The sequence below is a fragment of the Calidris pugnax genome, unplaced genomic scaffold (assembly GCF_001431845.1).
Source record: "Calidris pugnax isolate Ruff unplaced genomic scaffold, ASM143184v1 scaffold225, whole genome shotgun sequence".
Taxonomy (NCBI): Eukaryota; Metazoa; Chordata; class Aves; order Charadriiformes; family Scolopacidae; genus Calidris; species Calidris pugnax.
Genome location: NW_015091072.1, coordinates 3,805,975 through 3,825,460, shown reverse-complemented (window position 1 = coordinate 3,825,460; position 19,486 = coordinate 3,805,975). Strand labels below are relative to the sequence as shown.

Sequence of the window (19,486 nt, the reverse complement as noted above, 5' to 3'; positions counted from 1 at the left end):
GGCCGGTTTCCCCCAGCCACCCCGGGTTTTACTGCCTTGTTTACACCAGGCAGCCCCGGTGCCGGCCGGGGGGGCGGCCCCTCGCCGGGACTCACCGTGTTGGCCACATGGACGAAGAGGCGCAGTCCGGAGCCGCACAGCCGCGGTGCCCACTGCGGAGAGGAGGCGACAGGTGAACGCCGGGCTCTGCTCTGCTCCCCCCCGCCGCCCGGCCGCCCTCCCGCCTCCCTCCCCGGCACTCACGGCGTCCCGCGGCGGGCTGCGGCCCCGCTTCTCGGCCCGGCCGGGCTCCCGGCGGCGCAGCACGGCCCCGGCGCTGCCGGTGTGCCGCCGCACGCAGCACAGGTAGAAAGCGGCGGCCGGCAGCAGCAGCGAGAGGAGGAACAGCAGCAACGGCGACGCCATCTCCCTCTCTTCCCCTCAGCCCGGCGGGCGGCGGTGAGCCCTCCCGAGGTCGGGGCGGTGCTCGGGCCTGGCCCCGCCTTGCCACCGCGGGCGCCTGCGCCCCCGCCGGGAGCCGAGAGAGGAACGGCGGGAGCCGCGCGGTGGCCGCCCGGTGCCTGGTAAACCTGGGGCCTCCCCCGCCGCACGCCATGTCCCGCTTCTACCAGGCACTTGGCCGTGCCGCCGGTGGCCGGGGGGGCAGTCCGGGCCCGGAGGAGGCCGACGTTTACCGGTGGGGTCTGACAGGTCAGCGGGACACCGCCGGTAGCCGGCCAGGCCCCGGGGGGTGCCCGGGGGAAGGGGCGGTGAGGGAGCGGTGAGGCGCCTGGGGGGGTTTCTGTGAGGGGGCGGCGGAGAGGTTGTGGTCGCCTCTGTGTTAACCTCAAGCCCCCGGGCTTGAGGTAAATAAAGGTGTAAAAATATATGTGGCTTATGAACAGTACGCAGCACTCCAGCCCAGGTACAGGGAAAAGATCTTAAGAGCTCCTCCTTGACTTGTTTTGTGTTCATTTTGGCATCTGGTGCTGGGTTATAGCAGCTTTCCAGTATCTGAAGGGGGGCTACAAGGAAGCTGGAGACTTTTTTTACAAGGGTATGTAGTGATAGGACAGAGGGTAATGGCTTCAAACTGGAAGAGGGCAGATTTAGATCAGAGATCAGGAAGAAATTCTTTACTCTGAAGATGGTGAGGCACTGGGACAAGTTGCCCAGAGAAGCTGTGGATGCCCCATCCCTGGAGGTGTTTAAGACCAGGCTGGATGGGGCTTTGAGCAACCTGCTCTAGTGGAGGTGTCCCTGCCCATGGCAGGGGGGCTTGGAACTTGATGATCTTTAAGGTCTCTTCCAACCTAAACCATTCTCATCTTGGTGAGAAATGATTATTATACAATGGTAGAGTCTTGCAGACATTCCCAGTAGCATAAAGCATCTCCCTGGATGTAGTACTTAGATATTTTAAAAAGTAGGCACAGCTTAAAATCAAGCTGTCTTTTACAAATGCAAAGTAATGGCTTAATTATCAGATCAATGTCTAGGCCTTTGTAATGGCTTAGAGCGTTTTTGTGTGTACAAGTTCCTGAATATGGTTTAAGTTAATAGATTTGCTGTAACATTAGCATCTCTACTTTCTAGCAAAGTAAAACAGCTTCTGCTGAAAACTGCTGTGCTTTTCTTGCAAGGCAGTTGTTTGGGTAGGCCTGGTTGTCCAGGACCTGTTTCTGGTGGCTTCAAGGTGCACTGTGTATGGAGTGTATTGGAGGACTATGCAAACATAACAAATTGCTTTTATTCCCAGGCATTAAGCTTCGTCCCTATCAAGTAGAAGGTGTAAAATGGATGGTGCAATGCTACAAAGTCCAGCACGGCTGTATCCTGGGCGATGAGATGGGTCTTGGGAAGACGTGTCAGGTGTGTTGCGGTCTTCTTCTGGAAAATGACCTTTGCCTACTTTAGGCCAATGTTTCTGCAGAATGAAAAGAAAATCACCCTGATAATTGGTTAGTTAAGCAGCCCCATCCTGAAGTCTGTACTCAAAAGGGAGAGCTCGTTGTTTCTTTCATTCCTTAATCACTTAAAATCCCTATTAGGTCCTGAGGTCCTGAGTGACACTCCAGAAAGGTTTCAGGGTTTTGTAAAAAGATGAGTCGTCATTTCACACAGACATCTGAATGTGTGGTTAATTCATAGTGCACAGAGTTGAAGGGACAATACACAGGAGAGGAGGATGCACCTGCATCAAAATGATTTTTGGGTTTGTCAACACATGGATTAAAATTTACAGGTGTCAATTTTTCAGTGCTGCTTTTTTATTCTTCGCAAATTTTTAAATGACTTTCAGTTTTAGAAAGTGATGTATGGTAGATCTTCTTTTTCGTCACTATGGAGAAAGGTCTTTGGAAAGGTTCTCCAGATTTCGAGGTCATGTTCTGGAATCTAAGCTTTTTTGTCATTGATGGTGGATCTCACTTGACATTCCCTTAGCTCTTCTTTGTGCTAGAGAACCTATGGGAACCAGCTATAAAGCTCAGGAGGGAGACAGTTTATGGGGGTTCAGGCTATTGGGTTTAACTCTTTTGTTATTATAAAAAAACCATAATATTTTCCTTGCCTTCTAGACTATTTCTCTACTACTTTACTTGACAAAAGAAGTAACAAACAAAGAGAAATTTCTGATACTTTGTCCTCTCTCGGTTCTGAGCAACTGGAAGGAGGAACTGGAGCGGTAAGTTTAACAGTTGTCTGGCTCATCATATTCTTGCACAGCAAGTTACAAAGATTCTCTTCAAATGGTCTCAGTCCAACAGTTTTCTTCCTTTGAAAAGGAAGAAAAGTGAAAAAACGAAGCTACCAAAACAACAAATCAACGCAAACACCACTTGCAGTTAACGTGTAGTCTTTAGACTAGTCTTTAGAATGCTGCAGTATACATGAATTAATCAAACTTCTAGTATTGGCTGAGTTTCAGCCCAAATGCCCCCACTATCTCCTTACTTCTTATTGATTTGTAACCCTCCGTGCTCAGCCTCTCTTAGGCAAAATCTGCTGAAGACACCCAGGATTCTGTATGATGAAAGGTAAGACCCAAGTTGAATAGCATCTTTCTTGGCATGCTCACATGTGCATGCAAAATACATTACATCTCTGCATGCAACCCAACTTCAGTGGTGTGCAATGACTCTGCTGATGGCACATTTGCTACGCCCAGAATTCATACATTTTTGAGCTGGAGCCCAAGGATTCCTTTTAAGAGGAAGGGCACAGAGTTAAAAATTGGAACAGAAGTCTGTCTGTGTGACTACCAGGCGATGCTGTCCCTCAGCATCTGAAGTCATCCAGGTTATATTCTGAAGTGAGCTGGCCTGGTTTGGATAGACTTGCAGTTGGAATAGTTGAGGCAAAGCACGTCCCTTCACTGATCAGCAGTGAACAGCTATCCAGGAGGACCATTAGCCAAATATCAGTGGGATTAAATGAGGAAAAATTTTATGGCCCCAACTCTTCCTCCGTGAACTGGTTTTATCTGCTTTTTGACTAAGAGGATAGATTTTTGAGGCCCTGACTCAGACCTGTTTGCTGTAGACATTCCCTTTATTTTAGCATGATTTAGGCCATTTCTTTGGCCCCAGCTAGGCAAACTGTATTCATTCACCTGCTTCTCATGAGCTATTTCAGTTTAGAATAACAAATGGGCCATGAGACTGGTTTTTAATCATCTGCCTTGAACTTTGAGACCTAGGAGAAGACAGTTTATTTGGGACTTGTCCAGACCAGAACCGGCAGTTGAGGTACCAACCTGAGATGCAAATTAGTCAGGAAGAATTTAGATTCAAAAGCTGAGATCCAGCCACATCTCACAGGAGGTTAGGGTGTTTGGACAGGAGGTTCTCATTACCTGTTCAGTAGCTATGTTTGGTAAGGGGGTTGAGGGTCTTAAACACATGAAAGACTTAGCTTGGCTCACTGTTTTTGCTCTGTTTTTCTCTTGCCAACAGATTTGCTCCAGGTCTTTCCTTTGTGACATACGTAGGCAGCAAGGAGGAACGACCCAAACTGCAGCAGAACCTGAAAGAACAATCTCACTTCCATGCGGTCCTGACAACATACGAGGTATGTAATGGCTTTGTCACTTGAAAGGAGGGCTCAAGTTTTTTCTTGCCTTTCCATTCCCCTGTACCACCCAGCTCATGCCTTGTCCTCTGCATTCGTGTCTGACCTTTCTCAGTGGTTTTCTAGTCTGTAACCCATTCCACAAGCTGATCTAGGTTGCTGCAAGTTTTTGTGTCCCTCAGATAATCTACTTTAACCCCAGTTTTACCACATAGCTGTATCACACCTTGAGGAAAGAAAACAGACACGTGTCCATCCTTAACTAATGCTGAATGGTATCTGCATTGTCTTTGTATGGTGCCTTCCAGACCTTTAACATCTAATAGAAGTGTACATGTGTGATGCTTGTTAAGATTCTATTAATTGGGCAATGCAAGAACACTTAGAGTTTGCCTTTTTTGTGCCCTCCTCAGCATGCCCTCCTCAGACAAAACTCTCATTCCTGGACTGCAAAACAGTGAGGTTCCTGTTATAATTGATAGGACTTTGGGCTGAATCTAATCATAGCTCTCCTGAGAAGGTCCTGTCCTGTTGTAAATGGAACCAAACCAGAATAGGGTTGTTTCCTTGATCACTGCTTTGGACTTTTCATGGTCTGGTGCTTAATTGTTTGGAGTGGGAAAAAGCCCTTATTTTTCTGAGTCAGTCCCACTCAGGTATTAGTTCATTTCACGACTTTGATTTTATTTTAACAATCTCTTAACAAACACAACTGCATGAAATTAGATTAAAAACATCTCTTACTGCTCCTTTTTTTTTTATTTCCCTTCCGATCTCCCTTTCTCTTTGCCCTTTTGCTTTCCCTCTCTTCACATATTTTAAGGTCTCTTCCTTTTGGGAGCTGGGGGACCTGTGCTCACCATTCAGGTCCACTGAATCTTTTTCCATGTTGTGCAAGTGGGAGTGGGTAGCAGTGATAACCCTCATCCTGAATGTGATAAATGGAGGTGCTCACACTGAAGCAAGTCAAAGGCAGCAACCAACTGTATCAAAATATTCACGGAGCTAGGATTTTTCTTGTCTCTGTTGCTTTTGATGATAAAATGCTGTGCTTTTTAAGACATTCTCTTGAGCGACCTGATATCTCTCCCTCTGAACCTGAAATTGGGCAAGCGAAGTCTACACTTTAGAATACTGTCAGGTCATTGTAATGGCTCAGATCAATCCACTGAAGCGTATGATTGGTTAGAGTGAAAAAGATTGTGATACTGAAGGTGCATGGTATTTCTTAGTGAGTGAGAAAGGTATGAAAAACTTCTACAGAGCTCAAAAGCATTCATGGTGTGTGTAAATTTCCATTAATTCTCTAAAGTTCTACTGCAGTTCTACTGTTTTGCTAGACGAGTTAAAATGTAGGATCACAACAGTTTGTGGTTACAATGGCTGTCACGTTACGTTCCTTGGGTGTTAAGTGGCTTCATTCCAGTCTCCCCCATTCCACCATAGTTTGCAAGTAGACAAAAAGATGTTCTGTTTCTTAACTGGTGTATTAAGTCATAAATCACAGTTCATTTCTTTTCATTGCAGATTTGTCTGAAAGATGCGGCGTTTCTAAAGTTGTGAGTCTGGTTTTAATTTTTTCAAATCTTAATTCTGCACATCTGACAGTTATTTCTTAAGTGTATGTTTGTGTGTGCATGAAATCCCATGCTTATTTCACAAGAGCCAAGGATGTTCTTTGCTTGTGATTAGAGCTTTGGCTTTACCAGCTTTCAGTGAAGAATCTTTAATGTCAGCTAAGATGTAAGTGAACTTCCCCAACAACAGTTTTCAAGCCAGTTAGCTCAAAATAATATGATGCATAGTGGCTTATAGCAGTACACTAAATACCAGTCTAGAAGACTGAAAATTAGAACAGAGGAGATCTTCAAGAACTTCAGATTATAAAGGTTCTTATGAGATCATTAGGTGCAAAATTTGCTGAAATTCACTTGCATTATGCTATGGTAATCATGTGCTAATACCGTATCCTGAAGTTTATTGCCTCTTGCCACCAGTCAGAGCGGTGGAGGGGTTCTGGAGCATTATGCTTTCTAGCAAGACTGATTATATAGCTGAAATTCACCCTGTAGGAAGTATTGTCATGGTCCTGCAGGATTTTACAGAAGCCTGCACTTGAAATGGGAAGGAATTTTTGTATTTTTTAGTAATAGCATGAAAGCCTTACAATATTGATAAGTGCTGTGACAAATTCTGGGGTCAGCCAGATTATCACGAGTGGCTCAGGATCTTTTGTAGGAACAGAAACCCAGTGGCCCCTACTGACACAATTTTGGATCTCCCAGAATTAGTCAGGCCTCCTATGGGCAACCTGTTCAGCAAAGCACCTGCCCTTGGCCAGTGCTGGAAACAGCAAGTTGTGCTGGATGAACACATCATGGTAGAAGCCAGGCCTGAGGAAAGGTAGCCATGGCCATACTGTCCTTACATTCCATATCATATACTGCACTGCTACATTTGATTCTGTTTATTGTGCAGTTTAGTTGGGCTATTTAGTACCCAGGGAAAGCAAGTAACTAGCCTTAGTATTACAGAAATGTCAACTCCAGTGCAGTTTCCTCTTTCCAAGGTTAGCCCATAACATCAAAGCCATGTCACTCAAGTTTGGGGTTTTTTTGCCCTCTAGTCTTCCTGAAAAAAAAGTGGTTGCTAATAATTTGCACATTTGTCCTGTGTAGGAGCACTTGCAGCACTTTGTAAAGGTGGGTCAGAGTTATCAGATGTCCCACCGCCAGCTCTTCTTACAAACTCACAAATGAGTTGAGCTAGAGCCCTGCTCTAATGTAGTGCATGAGACATCAGACTCTGCTGTGCACATGAGCTTCTGCAATGCTCTTCATTGCAGTGTCCCCCCTGCAATTCGGTTGCTGAGCCTGTGGAATAAGAATAATGACGTTTGACTGTCCTGGCAATGTCAGGACAGTCTTCCCTCTCTTAAATAGGGAAGAGGGGAATGAAGGCAAACAGAGAGGATGTGGGGAGAATGTAGGTAGCTGTGACTCAAGCCCTTGTATTCTACTGGGAAGAGAAGCATGTGGGTAAGAAAAGCCGCTTTCCCTTCCCTGCCTACCCATCAGCCAGGCTTGACTGTGTGGAAATCACTCTGTGATGTAAGAGCTGAAACCCTAGTGATAAGCAGACACAAACACTGAGGGCTGGAAAGATCCAGAGTTTGTATGAAGCCTAGAGGATCTACTAGATCACCAGTGATTCTGCAGCTTGCTTGAGGAGACACTGTATATAGCTGTACGAACCTAGAATAAGTCGAAGCTCCTGTGCTGGATGATGTGCAAAAGCCTTGTAACCACTCTGCTGTCACTGCCTCCTGATAGCTGATGGGTTTTTGCACAGGTGCCACGGCCTAGTTTCAAGTGTCTCTTTCCAAATCATAGACCTTCTTGAATGTTTGACTAACTTGTGCTTATGTCATTTTCCCCATTGTAATGGGGAGGGAGAGAGAAGCAACAAAATGAAGTGAATTTACTTAGTTTTGATTTTAGAGAAACTCATCCAGGCTATAGTTAAGAAACTGTTGAAGCTCCTGAAATACAGAACTTGTGAATTTCTCCCACCCCACTTGCAATGTTTGTTTGTTGTTCATGCAGTGGGAGCATCTCAAGTTCAGCCAAGCAGAATCATCACTTTTTTCAGTCTTTTTGTATTGAGAAGAACTGTCAGCTCCTAACTAAAGATGCTGTTTTGTGTTTGTTTAGCTTTAACTGGGCTGCCTTGGTTGTAGACGAAGCTCACAGACTGAAAAATCAAAGTTCTCTGCTTTACAAGACGCTTTCTGAGGTAAAATAACTCATCTGTCTTCCAGTATGTAAAGATATTTTCCTCTTTGGTATAACCTACAGATTCTCTGTTTGTTACTCTGAGTATTTATTAAGCTGTGGGATGCAATCAGTTTCCATCAGAGTTGGTGAGCAGATTGCTATATTTAGTAGCAGGCAAATAAAGGCCTATCTTGTTGGCTTTGCATGGAAATGGGCAGTATTTGGAGCTTATCTCTCATTCTGACTTGTGTTTGGGCTTGACACATTGGAGCAATTTGAGAGAGTTAAAAATGTAAAGCAGCCAGACATAGCGCTGAACCACAGCTATGCTACTGAAGTAGACGTCTGGCTGACCTAAGACAATATAAAGCAACAAGAGACTACATCCATGGGACCTCAAGTCATGAACTACTGTCTTCCATTGCCCCATTTAATGGAGCCACCTTTGTTTATTGAAATGAGTAGGTTTGCTCCAGCTTCCAAAGCACCCTGCCAGAGTACGATGAATGCCTGAGTGAAGGCTGCCCTTCTTGTCATGGCAGTGGAACATGGCATTAGGTCAGGGCTGGCATCAGCAACGTTGAACTAACATATTGCCCATGATGCCTGTATTTCAGGAGCTTTGGTTGTAGTCGCAAAGAAATAAGCATGATTCACCTTAGGTCTGCTCCTAAAGTATTTTCTATTACCAAACTTGAGAGGAAATTGTATTTTTTTCAAAGGTAAGCATATTCCCTAGGTCTCCTGACATGGATTACTGTAAGCAATGTGGACCAGATAACGTTGTTGTCAGAGTTAGCCAGCAAATAGAAATGGAACATAATCTTTTGCAGTTTTATTTCACTGCGACTATCCTATTCCAACAGCATTTTCCAATCATCTGTCGTTACCCAACATTGAGTACACAGGATTGTAGAGTGTGTGGATCTGAGAATTTTAATGGTGTTGGTTTTGCACTTTGTTCTCATTTTGTTTACACTGGCTTCCTTGCATTGGTGCCATCCTAATCAGTTTGGTGGAGCTATTTGACTGTTACACCATACCTTATGTTGAGTGGTTTTGGCAGACATTTGCAGCGTTCTGCAGGCAGTTCTGTGCCACCTGTCATCTTTAAGTTAAGCTAAAGAGTGGTGTGGGTGGAGTTGTATATTAAGTAACTTTTCATTCCAGATATTTGCTCCTAATTAATCTTGTTTTGTTGCTGGTTCTTTCAGTTCTCAGTAGGCTTCAGCCTGCTGCTCACAGGCACTCCAATTCAGAACAGCCTCCAGGAACTGTACTCCTTACTCAGCCTTGTTGAACCTGTCATCTTTCCTAGGGAACAAGCAAAAGAGTTTGTTGACTATTACCAAGCGATTGAAAAGGAGAGTGAGCCAGGTAACTAAGAAGTAATATTGTACTCCAGTCAGAATGAGCTGTTGTTATCTTGACTAGGAGACAGGCATGTTGTGTCCTCTTTATTTGCCTTCTTTTAATGCTGACTAGCTTTAAAACAAGGACACTAAAAGTAGTTATTACTTACCTTAATGTAGCTCTTAAGTATTTCAGGTACGCAGCTATATTTTAGTTTCTCTGTGTGTAAAATTGTGCTTGAATCATCTCACTAATAGATGTAAGGTTCCTTATTTATTTTTAAAATACAGCTATGAAGTTACTGTACAAATTCCTTATATTTTATGCAGTAATCTCCTATTTTTTTCCCCTGCCTCTGCATAGCCAAAGAACTGCACAGTCTTCTGCAGCCATTTTTGCTTCGAAGAGTCAAATCTGAGGTGGCTGCAGAGCTGCCAAAGAAGGTGGAAGTGGTTCTATACCATGGAATGTCAGCTCTGCAGAGAAAGTACTACAAGGCCATTTTGATGAAAGATCTAGGTAACTGAGGGTTCTGAATCCTATCAGCTAATTTTAAAAACAAAATCAATTCCTTTTGTAAATCTGTGCTCTGTTGTAGTGAAGCAGAAGATACTTTGGCCTGCAGGATATGCATAGAATAAACATGTCAAATTCAGTGCTTTCAGCTGCTTGATTTGTGGTTTTAGCTTGTGACAAAAATAAGAGACAAATGGATTTAGAGCTGAGTGTTGTAGTGCCAGGGAGGGTCAGCTTCAGGATTCTGCTTTGGGCCGGCCTGGAATTAAAAATGCTTATCATGAGGTAAGCTTCCCCCTTCCCATGTTTTTATGTCCAGACAAAAGGGAGGTACAGGAAATTTTGGACACGTGGACCTCTACAAATTTTCCAGTAGTAGCACAGATGCCATAAAGTGTGGATGTAGATACGAGTTTCTTAGGAAACCACAGAGCCATATAACCAATGCAGCCACGGAGTGTTACCGTAATAGCTCACTCTTTGTCACTTCATGTATGAACTGTTACAAAGCATCATGGGGTATGAGAGAGAAAGTATTTGCTTCTCTCTGAATTTCTTTTTTCCATCTGTGCAAACCACATCATCTGTCTTGCCAGTCCTTAATGTGTTGTAGGGAAAGTAAAACTGGGGGGCTGGGGACCCTTTGTTCTTCTAGTGCTAGCACTTTGCATGAACATCAGCTGGCAATCTGAACCTTCTAAAATCAGTATATGTGCACGTATTTTCTTTATCTCTTCAGAAAAATGCAACCCTTCTTAACTTCCTGGTTGCCCTGGAGATCGTGACTGTGCTGTATTACTTTTTTTTTGTTGTTGTTGCAAAATTCAATGAACAGCACCAAATTTCTTTCACTATTTTTGATGATTTCTAGATCTATAGTTCACTCTTAGAAAAATGACAGTGACCCTTTCCAGGTAATCCAGAAACTTCCAGGGAGTTTAACAAGGCAGTATAGTTTTCTTCAGGGTTTATTTCTAGAGGTTCGTCAAAAAAATGTAAGGAAAATTTTGTTTGGTCCACAAAAACAGATGTATTAGTCTTGTGATGGAAATTCAAATGCAGAAGTGATATGCAGAGGGAGATACTCCAGTGCTGAAGCACCGCAGAGCGGTGTTCTGTACCCAGACATTCCCAGTCATGCCCGTTGATGGAGCATGGGCTTTTCTGCTCAGTTCCTTTTCTGTGCTCTTTGTTCCAGACGCATTTGAAAGTGAAACAGGAAGGAAGGTTACACTTCAGAATGTCTTGATTCAGCTTCGAAAGTGTGTTGCCCACCCGTACCTCTTCAATGGTAAGAAAGCGCTGTTCTCCCTCTTGAAGTATAAAAAGGTAAATTTCTTGATTTACACAGTGGTTTTCTATTATTGCTTGGCAATGTCATGCTTAACAGAAGCAAGTAATATACGATGTTGTGCTTGGATCAGTAGCAGCTGTGAGTTTGTGACCGGTTCCAACATATGACAGCTCATCAACAATGAGGAATAAAGTAGAGGACTCTGTGAAGCCTGAGTTTCTCACTGCGGCTCTCTGCTTGTGTGTCTTCTCTCACCTAAACAATGAAATCACAGTGCTTTGTGAACTACTGAGGTTGTTCTTTAGAGACAGAGAAGGACCATCACTTCTCAAGCAAGCATCATAGGAGTCTGCTTGGCAATAGTTGGCAGCGCAGACACTCTGAGGTTGACCACTGAGTTGTTACTTGCATAGTACTAGGTCTGCTTCTGAAACTCCTTTCTGTTCCAGGTGTTGAGCCAGAACCCTTTGAGATTGGAGATCATATTGTTGAAGCCAGTGGCAAGCTGTGCTTGTTGGATAAACTCCTTTCATTCTTGTATGCTGGGTACGTCATGTTGGGGTGAGGAAGATAGAGTAGGGTTGGCATAGAGAGAAGGGATAAACTTGGAAGGTAAAGTGCCTTATTTAGCTATAGATTGTGCAGATATTCATCACAACACGAGCACTGTCCTATTTATTGCACATTACTGACTACTAAAGAAGACATTTCAATATAAGGAGCTGCATTAGAGATGGTAGATTTTTGTAGATTGCCTTTAAATGTTTTTCAAATTACTTCATTAGCTCTGTCACATGTTCTCGTATTTGCCATATTTGGGAACCCGGGAGAATAACCATTTGACATGGTATGCAGCACATCTGGTCTGACCTTGGATTTCCTGAGAACAGCTTCCAGTGCGTCTGTTGAGTTCCTTTGTGCTCCCATGCCTGTGCTAGCCCAGGAGGCAGAATGCATAGAAAATGTGACAAAGAAATTTGACTGAACCAAAGCTGGAACTTCAGCTTTGGGAATGGCATTTGGAACTCCTTGTGTTGAGCTTTAGTGACTTCAGAACCTTGGGTATTTCCCTCCATCTCTCAGATGGGAGGCAAATCAAACTGCAGTTTGTATTCTTGTGCAGTCTGTGAAGCAGCACCTCCACGTGACACAAATTCTGCCGTATCTCTTAATTGGGCTGTGATTTCCCTTTGACTACTTCCAAAGGACAGAGCTTCAGCAGACGTTGGGAAGTTCTGATGTGGTTATGGAGGTCTTTGTCCTTCTGCTGTATAGCACCGTTCCTTGAATGTCTTTGCCATAAGACCAGATTTGTGCAAATTCTGGACTTGAAAATGCCTGTGTTCTGCTCTACAGTGAAGTCTGATTTTAACAGAGCACTGAGGCCTATAGCTGGGAGGGAGGAGAGCCCATTTCTCACTTATATACAGTTGTAGGCAGAGTTTAATCTTTGAGGGTCATTTGCTGGAGCAGGAAATACTCAATTGTCACAGAGATGCTGATACTACATTGTTGCAGCATTTAACATGCTTTGTAGTTTGTGATTTGAGAGCAGTCTGGTGTGCCAGGTCATGTGGTGAGGGAGACCTCGTGAGTATCCTTCTAGACAGGCTCCTTTGGATCCTCACCGGGCTGCATCCAGCCAGCAGCAGAGCTGTGCCAGAGCCTTGTCACATCTCTGTGACATCAGGCTCTGGGCATGGCAACTGATGATGGCAGATGTAGCTGACTGGTTGCATCTGGATCTGGGGCTGAAAATGTGAGGGAATGAGCTGTGACACTGTGAGGTTTAGTGCATAGAGGTGATGAGGTCTTGCTGTGTAGCAGGGACTGGTTAACCTATTGTAACCCCTCTACCACCGTGTGAAATGCTGTCACAGTATGTTGAGGCTCATGGTGTCTCACGTTCTTCTTCCAGTGGCCACCGTGTCTTGCTCTTCTCTCAGATGACTCAACTGCTTGATATCCTGCAAGACTACATGGACTATAGAGGTACGTTCTGCATTCTTTGGTAGCAGAGGGCTTATCCTAATGATCTCATCTGTATATTGTTCTTCTGATTTTGGTTGATCTGCTTGGGCTGGAGAAGGGATGGGGATTTACTGCTTCTTAGTAGATAGAAACCATACTGTTGGAGTGGTACTTTGTGTTGGAGGGTATCGAGTTCAGCTCTTTACTGTGCTATGACCAGACTGAAATGAACTGGCTCTTCAATATTGTTCTTCAAAGCAGTTTCAGCTTTGATTCCTTGATAAAATGGAGTTAATAAATGGCAGGTAGCAATGTTTCATATATACTTGTGTTCAGTTATGTACCCTGAGTCCTGAAGTAATTGAACAGAAGGCAGTAGGCTTGCTCTAGATTGAGTTTGTCCAGCACGAAATGCAAGTTGGGCCACATTCATACCAGGAAATTAATTTTTGACTAAAACAGTTGTTGGCAGTGGGGCCCCAAAATGTCTGCGAGGGCAGGTTGGATCAGACCATTTTTGGCAAGGTTACCAAAGTGTTCTTGGGACATTCTCTTTTGTTTCAATCCATGTGGCTCCATGCCTACGTAGGATTTCCCATGAAAGAGGCTTTTGTTTGGTGTTTATGGTTTTGGACAACTAATAATGCAGGATAAAGCCAAATGTAGGGCCATATCCCATACTGCTTGCTCACAGGAAAGCACACATTCAAGGCTGTGGGATTTTGCATAAATGGAGGATCCAATGGTAGTTGGCCTGTTTTGTGGGGCCAACAGCCAGCACAACATAGTCTGAAATGGGACTGTGAGCTAACGTTCTTTTATACTTTGGCTCTGAATTTTCCTGTTGTGTTTCCAAGCAGTAAATTAAATGCTGAGTCTCTGCTTCAGACTCAGCTAAATTACCCTTTGCCGACACTCCATCTGGAAGTCAGGGTCACTACTTCTCTTTATACGAGGTTTAACTAGGAAAGGATGAAGGAGTTGAAGGCAATAAAATGAGAATCAAGGCAGGAGGATCTGGTGTAAAAAAGATTCAGGACAGCAGTGAGACAATAGAGAATGAGGTAAGAGCATAGACAGAATTTCAGAAACATACGTGTTCCTTGTTTGAAAAGGCTACAGCTACGAGCGGCTGGACGGTTCTGTTAGGGGTGAAGAGAGACACCTTGCCATTAAGAACTTTGGTCAACAGCCCGTCTTCATCTTCCTGCTGAGCACCAGAGCAGGTAAGTAAGGAAAGGAGAGACAAACAGCCCATCTTGCCTCTGCAGTCATCTGTTGCTCTCTCTGGCAAGATTTCAGGGAGTTCTGAATCCTGCAGAGCCTGTTCATGTGGGGGATTTTTGAGGGAGACAAGTCACATCCTGAACTGGGGTCTCTCAGCTAGGACATCTGGTTTCTGTGCTTTCCTTTCGGCAGCTGATGCCAAGATACTTTTCATATTGCAGCCACTTGAGTTACTTTTTTTATTCCAAGTCCCATAATGCCTGTCCCTGTGCCAGGTTGAGCTTAAGGAGTCTCACTAGCATCTTATTTCTGCAAGCACCAAACTTTAGGCGGGAACAGACTTCCTTTCAGTAAGCTGGTGGAACTGCTTCTCAGGTTTGCTGAGCATGGACATGCTCTCTATCTGGCAGACTTAAATGAGACCCTTTTACTGTCCTGAGAATGGCAAAGAACGCCGTGGGACTGCTATCTGTGCTTCTTCCCCTCTTAGCTCCTCAGGCAGATCTGTGTCTTCTACCTAGTTTCAAACCTCCCTGTCTCTGGATTCAAGCAAGCACAGGGGCAGGCTTGTCTCCAGAGGAGGGATCCCCACTGCATCAAGTTGGAACTAAGTTTTCCTTTCAGCTTCCGGTCAGACTTTCCTGGATGAGCCTGTCTCCAATGATACTGCAGGGCGTTGAGGGCCATATGTAGAGAGACTGAAGATAAGTGCCAAATGCTAGATGGTAGGAATTAGCGTGTCTCTCCTGACAGTGCCTGAACTCTCCCTGCCCATGGCAGCCAGACTTATGACTGCACATTGCTGTGTCTGGCCAAAACATTTTGTATTCAGCTGGAAATGGGTGTGCTAGCAGTATTTCCATCACTGTTGCGGATAGAGTTTTTCAGGTGCGTGACTGTCTCCACTTGCGGGGATGTTCTGATTACTGTGAAGAGGTGCTTGGCATGAGCTGGAAGAAGTGTAAAGCAGCAGGCTACAGTGTGTAGACAGTTGGTATTAAAACAATATAATTAACTGTATTTTTTTTCCTTTTTTTTCCGTAAGAGCCCAAACTCTAACCTCAAAACCTTTGTCATATAAATACCTAGGCTCTGGTTATTGTATAGTTGGGCCTGGTTTTTTCCACTGTTTCAGCACTGTAGTTACCTGTTGCTTCTGTGCTGCAGCCAAGTTGTAGTAGTAGTCTGTTGTAGTCTCAGTGAAGCCAGTCCTTGCTGGGTTAATCTGCCTGCCAGCAGAAGAGTATGTCTGTGTTCATCAGCCTTAAAACAATATAATTAACTGTATTTTTTTTCCTTTTTGTTCCGTAAGAGCCCAAACTCTAACCTCAAAACCTTTGTCATATAAATACCTAGGCTCTGGTTATTGTATAGTTGGGCCTGGTTTTTTCCACTGTTTCAGCACTGTAGTTACCTGTTGCTTCTGTGCTGCAGCCAAGTTGTAGTAGTAGTCTGTTGTAGTCTCAGTGAAGCCAGTCCTTGCTGGGTTAATCTGCCTGCCAGCAGAAGAGTATGTCTGTGTTCATCAGCCTTGACAACTGTCCCCTTTGCATTGGTTCACTCGCACCCTATCTTTTTTGACTGCATTGCATAGTACAGCTTGGTTTGGGGCTGCTGCAGAAAGCTTGACAACTGTCCCCTTTGCATTGGTTCACTTGCACCCTATCTTTTTTGACTGCATTGTATAGTACAGCTTGGTTTTGGGCTGCTGCAGAAAGCTGGAAGGTGGAAATGGAAAGTTTACCCATCTTTTTAGAGCCGTGTGAGACTTACATTTGAGGTTGAGAGATGGATTGAATTAGATACAGTTGATCAGATCTTACAGAGCCTTGCATAGCATAAATTCTCCAGCTTCTCCTTTATTTTCTGCTGGTGACGTATTTTCTGACCTCCTTCTTTGCTTGTAGGTGGAGTTGGCATGAACCTGACAGCAGCAGATACAGTTATTTTCACCGATAGTGATTTTAACCCACAAAATGACCTGCAAGCAATAGCAAGAGCTCACCGGATTGGGCAGAACAAGTGAGAAATGTTGCTACTTCTGGTTTGGTTGCTGATTCTCGAAATGGAAAGTTTACCCATCTTTTTAGAGCTGTGTGAGACTTACGTTTGGGGTGGAGAGATGGATTGAATTAGATACAGTTGATCAGATCTTACAGAGCCTTGCATAGCATAAATTCTCCAGCTTCTCCTTTATTTTCTGCTGGTGACGTATTTTGTGATCTCCTTCTTTGCTTGTAGGTGGAGTTGGCATGAACCTGACAGCAGCAGATACAGTTATTTTCACCGATAGTGATTTTAACCCACAAAATGACCTGCAAGCAATAGCAAGAGCTCACCGGATTGGGCAGAACAAGTGAGAAATGTTGCTACTTCTGGTTTGGTTGCTGATTCTCTTGGTCTCTCAGTTTTGCTTCCCCTGTTCATAGGCAATGGAGGGTTAAAGTACAATAGCTTGAATGTCAAAGAAGGAGAGCAGAGAGGATTTTATGTCTTTGTTTTTCTGTTGCAGCCTCGTGTAGTCTTGTCCTTGTCATGTGTCTAGGGTGGGAGCTTTGTTGATTTGGAGGAGGAGAGGGAATCTGGAAGTTTGTCTGCACTTTCGCATTTCTCCTGTGTCAAGAAGCAATTGTACCAGCATTACATTTCTGCTGATTGTTACTGTTGATTTTGTTCTTGCCTTTTTTCCCTATCAAAGGAGTGGGTGAGGGGGTAGTGCTCCGTGCAAGGAAACAGATTTAGTGCACCTCAAAAAAAAAAAGAAAATAATAAGGAATTTCTTCAACTTTTCAAGGCCTGTAAAAATTATCCGCTTGATTGGGCGAGATACAATTGAAGAAATAATCTACCGAAGAGCTGCCTCTAAGCTCCGGCTGACAAATGCCATTGTAGAAGGGGGTCACTTTGCTCTGGGAGCACCCAAGCCTCAGGGAGCAGCGGAGTTACAGGTAAAATAGAGCTATATCCTCAACTTGACTCCAGTAACATCTTTAGAAATGTCCCAGAGAGTTTCTGTATTTATGTCTGATACGAACCTAGCCAAATAGATGTTCTGGAGGAGATGTGCATTGACACGACAGCTTTTGCATGTCTTAGGAACCAAAATAACATCCCAGGTCCAGACAAGATCTGATGTTTGATGACAGTTTTTACAATTTTGAGGCACATCTATTGTTGAAAAAGGGTGTGTTCTTTTTGGAGAAGAGAGGAAGGCAGAACCTCTCCTAATTTTACTTGTTTATTTTTAATTATAACAGGTCTGAAGTGGAAGCTGACTCATTGTTTCTAGAACTTATTTGTCTTCGGTGCTTTTCTCTCCCAAGCAGCGCTGATGATAAGTTCTTGGTCAGCTTTTGGTTTCTAGTCTGAAACTTGGTCAACCTTTTGTTGACCTCTCGGCAAACGTAGTGTCTCAGGAGTCAGGGCATGATTTATAATTCTGATCTGAAAGCTGACATTTGTGCTGAAAACTTGGGTTGAAAACCTCAAGCAGAGTGACATTTAGGGGAATATGCCCTCTATGCAGCTAAACCTGGGAAAGGTTTGAAATAAGTGAATTCTTTCACCCACCGCCTCGCCTTCCCATCCCACCAGCATGTATCAGCAATTATATTTTCCATGGGAGAAGTGGAACTGAGCCCATAGGAAATTCCGTGCTGATATTTTTCTCCCCATGGATTTTTGTGGTATTTAAGCTTTTGTTTTAAAGGAGTTGGGGGCAAAACCATCCCTGGTCTTTCTGGCTATGAAGCAAGCTGCTTGAATGCCATCAGTACAATGCTGTTTTGTCATTCAGCCCTAGAGAAAAATGACTGTTCAAGTCTGGATGAGTTATGATTGAGGGAGATATGTTGTAGGGACCTGTCCCATCAGGTGTTGGGAGAACTGAGCATGTTAAAGCATAAGTGTTCTGACAGGTAACATTAAGGCTTAGATTTCTCCAATTGTACAGCCTTTGCGTTTAATCCTGAGAAGCTCAAGATACTGGGATTGGTGTGGAATTGGGAGATATTAATACTGAACTTCCCCTTCTCTTTGTTACAGCTGAGCGAAATCCTGAAATTTGGCTTGGATAAATTGCTCTCCTCTGAGGGGAGTACTATACAGGATGTGGAACTGGAAAACATCCTTGGAGAGACAAAAGAAGGGAAGTGGGTAATGGATGTTGTGCTCCCACACAAAGAAGAGAGTGAAGAGGAGGATACAGAGAGTAAGTTAAGAATCTAAATATCTATGAAATGTATGACACTTGGGTACTCTTAGAGGAGGTTTCCCAGGCATTTTTCAGGCAACAAGAAGAAAAGTGGACTTGTAATTGAGTGAGTGACTTGGATTTTCTTTGTGGCCTATCCACAAACTTTATTTCTGAGCCTTTATTGATCTTTTTCTTCTTTTTGTGTCCTTATTACCTATTTGTAAGATATTAGTAACAATACTTGTCCAGTTTGATGACTGGAAAGCTGAATTCCTTCATGTGCTTCAAATATTTGCTGTTTTTCCCACAGAGAACCATTAACACAGATCTACAGTTTTAGAGTTATAATGGTAACTTAAGGAAAGACTGTGTAGCAGGTGTTTAGTATTTATCTCCAAACAAAAGATTATTGGCTGTGAAAATCACAACTTAAAATGACTTAAAAAAATTCCAAAGTGTGACATAAGGAACGCGGAGTCATGGAAGTCTAAGTAACTAGAACAAACCTACTCTGTCTTCAGTACTCGACCAAAGCAGGACACAGTCCAAATGTCACACAATCATGGTTAGTTTTTCATAGCACTGTACTACACGAGAATGAATTCTAAGGCTACTTTCCCTCTTCTAGTGTGGTGGTGAGAGACTGAATTTCTGTTTGAGTACACAGCACTTAAATACATATCTGTGACTGAAGCAGAAACATGGCCCTGCAGGGTAGGTATTATCAGTCTCACAGCAGTTGCCAGCAACGAGTAATTGTTTGCTGAGAATTAGCGGAGAATGGTATTTTCTGTTGGTAACTTAACGTAAGAGCAGTGGTACCACACTGTGTAATAGTTACTGGGAAAATAGCTGATAAGCAGTAACTTTAGGCTGCAGTGTTCTGTGCTTTTATTCTGTTTGGGAGCACAAAAGCAAAAGTTTGCTGTCCCTTTACAAGAGTTGCCTGCAACCCTTCCCTTGCCCAAGGAAGTGGTTGAGGCACCATCCCTGGAGGTGTTCAAAAGACGGGTTGACACAGTCCTCAGGAATATGGTTTAGTGGTATGTTTTTGTGGTTTGTTTTGGGGGGGGGGGGTTTGTTGGGTTTTTTTTGTGGTTTTTG

At 43.8% G+C, this 19,486-nt stretch overlaps 2 protein-coding genes across 3 annotated transcripts in view; one reads left to right on the top strand and one right to left on the bottom strand.

Annotated features, from left to right (window-relative positions):
- LOC106896890 (fatty acid amide hydrolase-like) overlaps positions 1–444 on the bottom strand; it is a 19,847-nt gene extending 19,403 nt beyond the window's left edge. Inside the window, exons 1-2 of one of the 2 annotated variants that reach the window (XM_014957169.1) lie at positions 244–444; positions 96–152 (exon numbers count right to left, since the gene is read on the bottom strand). In XM_014957169.1, coding sequence (XP_014812655.1) covers positions 96–152; positions 244–405 — 219 coding nt within the window. In that variant the 5' untranslated portion in view covers positions 406–444. The remainder of the gene's footprint in view (positions 1–95; positions 153–243) is intronic. The other variant, XM_014957168.1, reaches the window with a different exon arrangement.
- Positions 445–532: 88 nt separating this feature from the next.
- LOC106896835 (chromodomain-helicase-DNA-binding protein 1-like) lies at positions 533–18,703 on the top strand. Its single transcript, XM_014957094.1, has 16 exons — positions 533–690; positions 1,739–1,851; positions 2,559–2,665; positions 3,936–4,050; positions 5,578–5,609; positions 7,764–7,845; positions 9,041–9,203; positions 9,543–9,698; positions 10,894–10,986; positions 11,439–11,535; positions 12,908–12,981; positions 14,076–14,186; positions 16,095–16,209; positions 16,982–17,135; positions 18,232–18,397; positions 18,693–18,703. Exons 1-16 carry the CDS (start codon positions 594–596, stop codon positions 18,701–18,703), a joined length of 1,686 nt encoding a protein of 561 aa, XP_014812580.1. The 5' UTR covers positions 533–593.
- The last annotated feature ends 783 nt before the right edge of the window (positions 18,704–19,486 follow it).

Bases quoted from the DNA above. Each gene is read 5' to 3' on its own strand.
- LOC106896835 (XM_014957094.1), top strand. From the start codon at position 594: ATGTCCCGCTTCTACCAGGCACTTGGCCGTGCCGCCGGTGGCCGGGGG. The intron at 14,187-16,094 runs GTAAGTAAGGAA...CTTTGCTTGTAG, and splicing joins CCTGCTGAGCACCAGAGCAG to GTGGAGTTGGCATGAACCTG. The intron at 16,210-16,981 runs GTGAGAAATGTT...CAACTTTTCAAG, and splicing joins CACCGGATTGGGCAGAACAA to GCCTGTAAAAATTATCCGCT.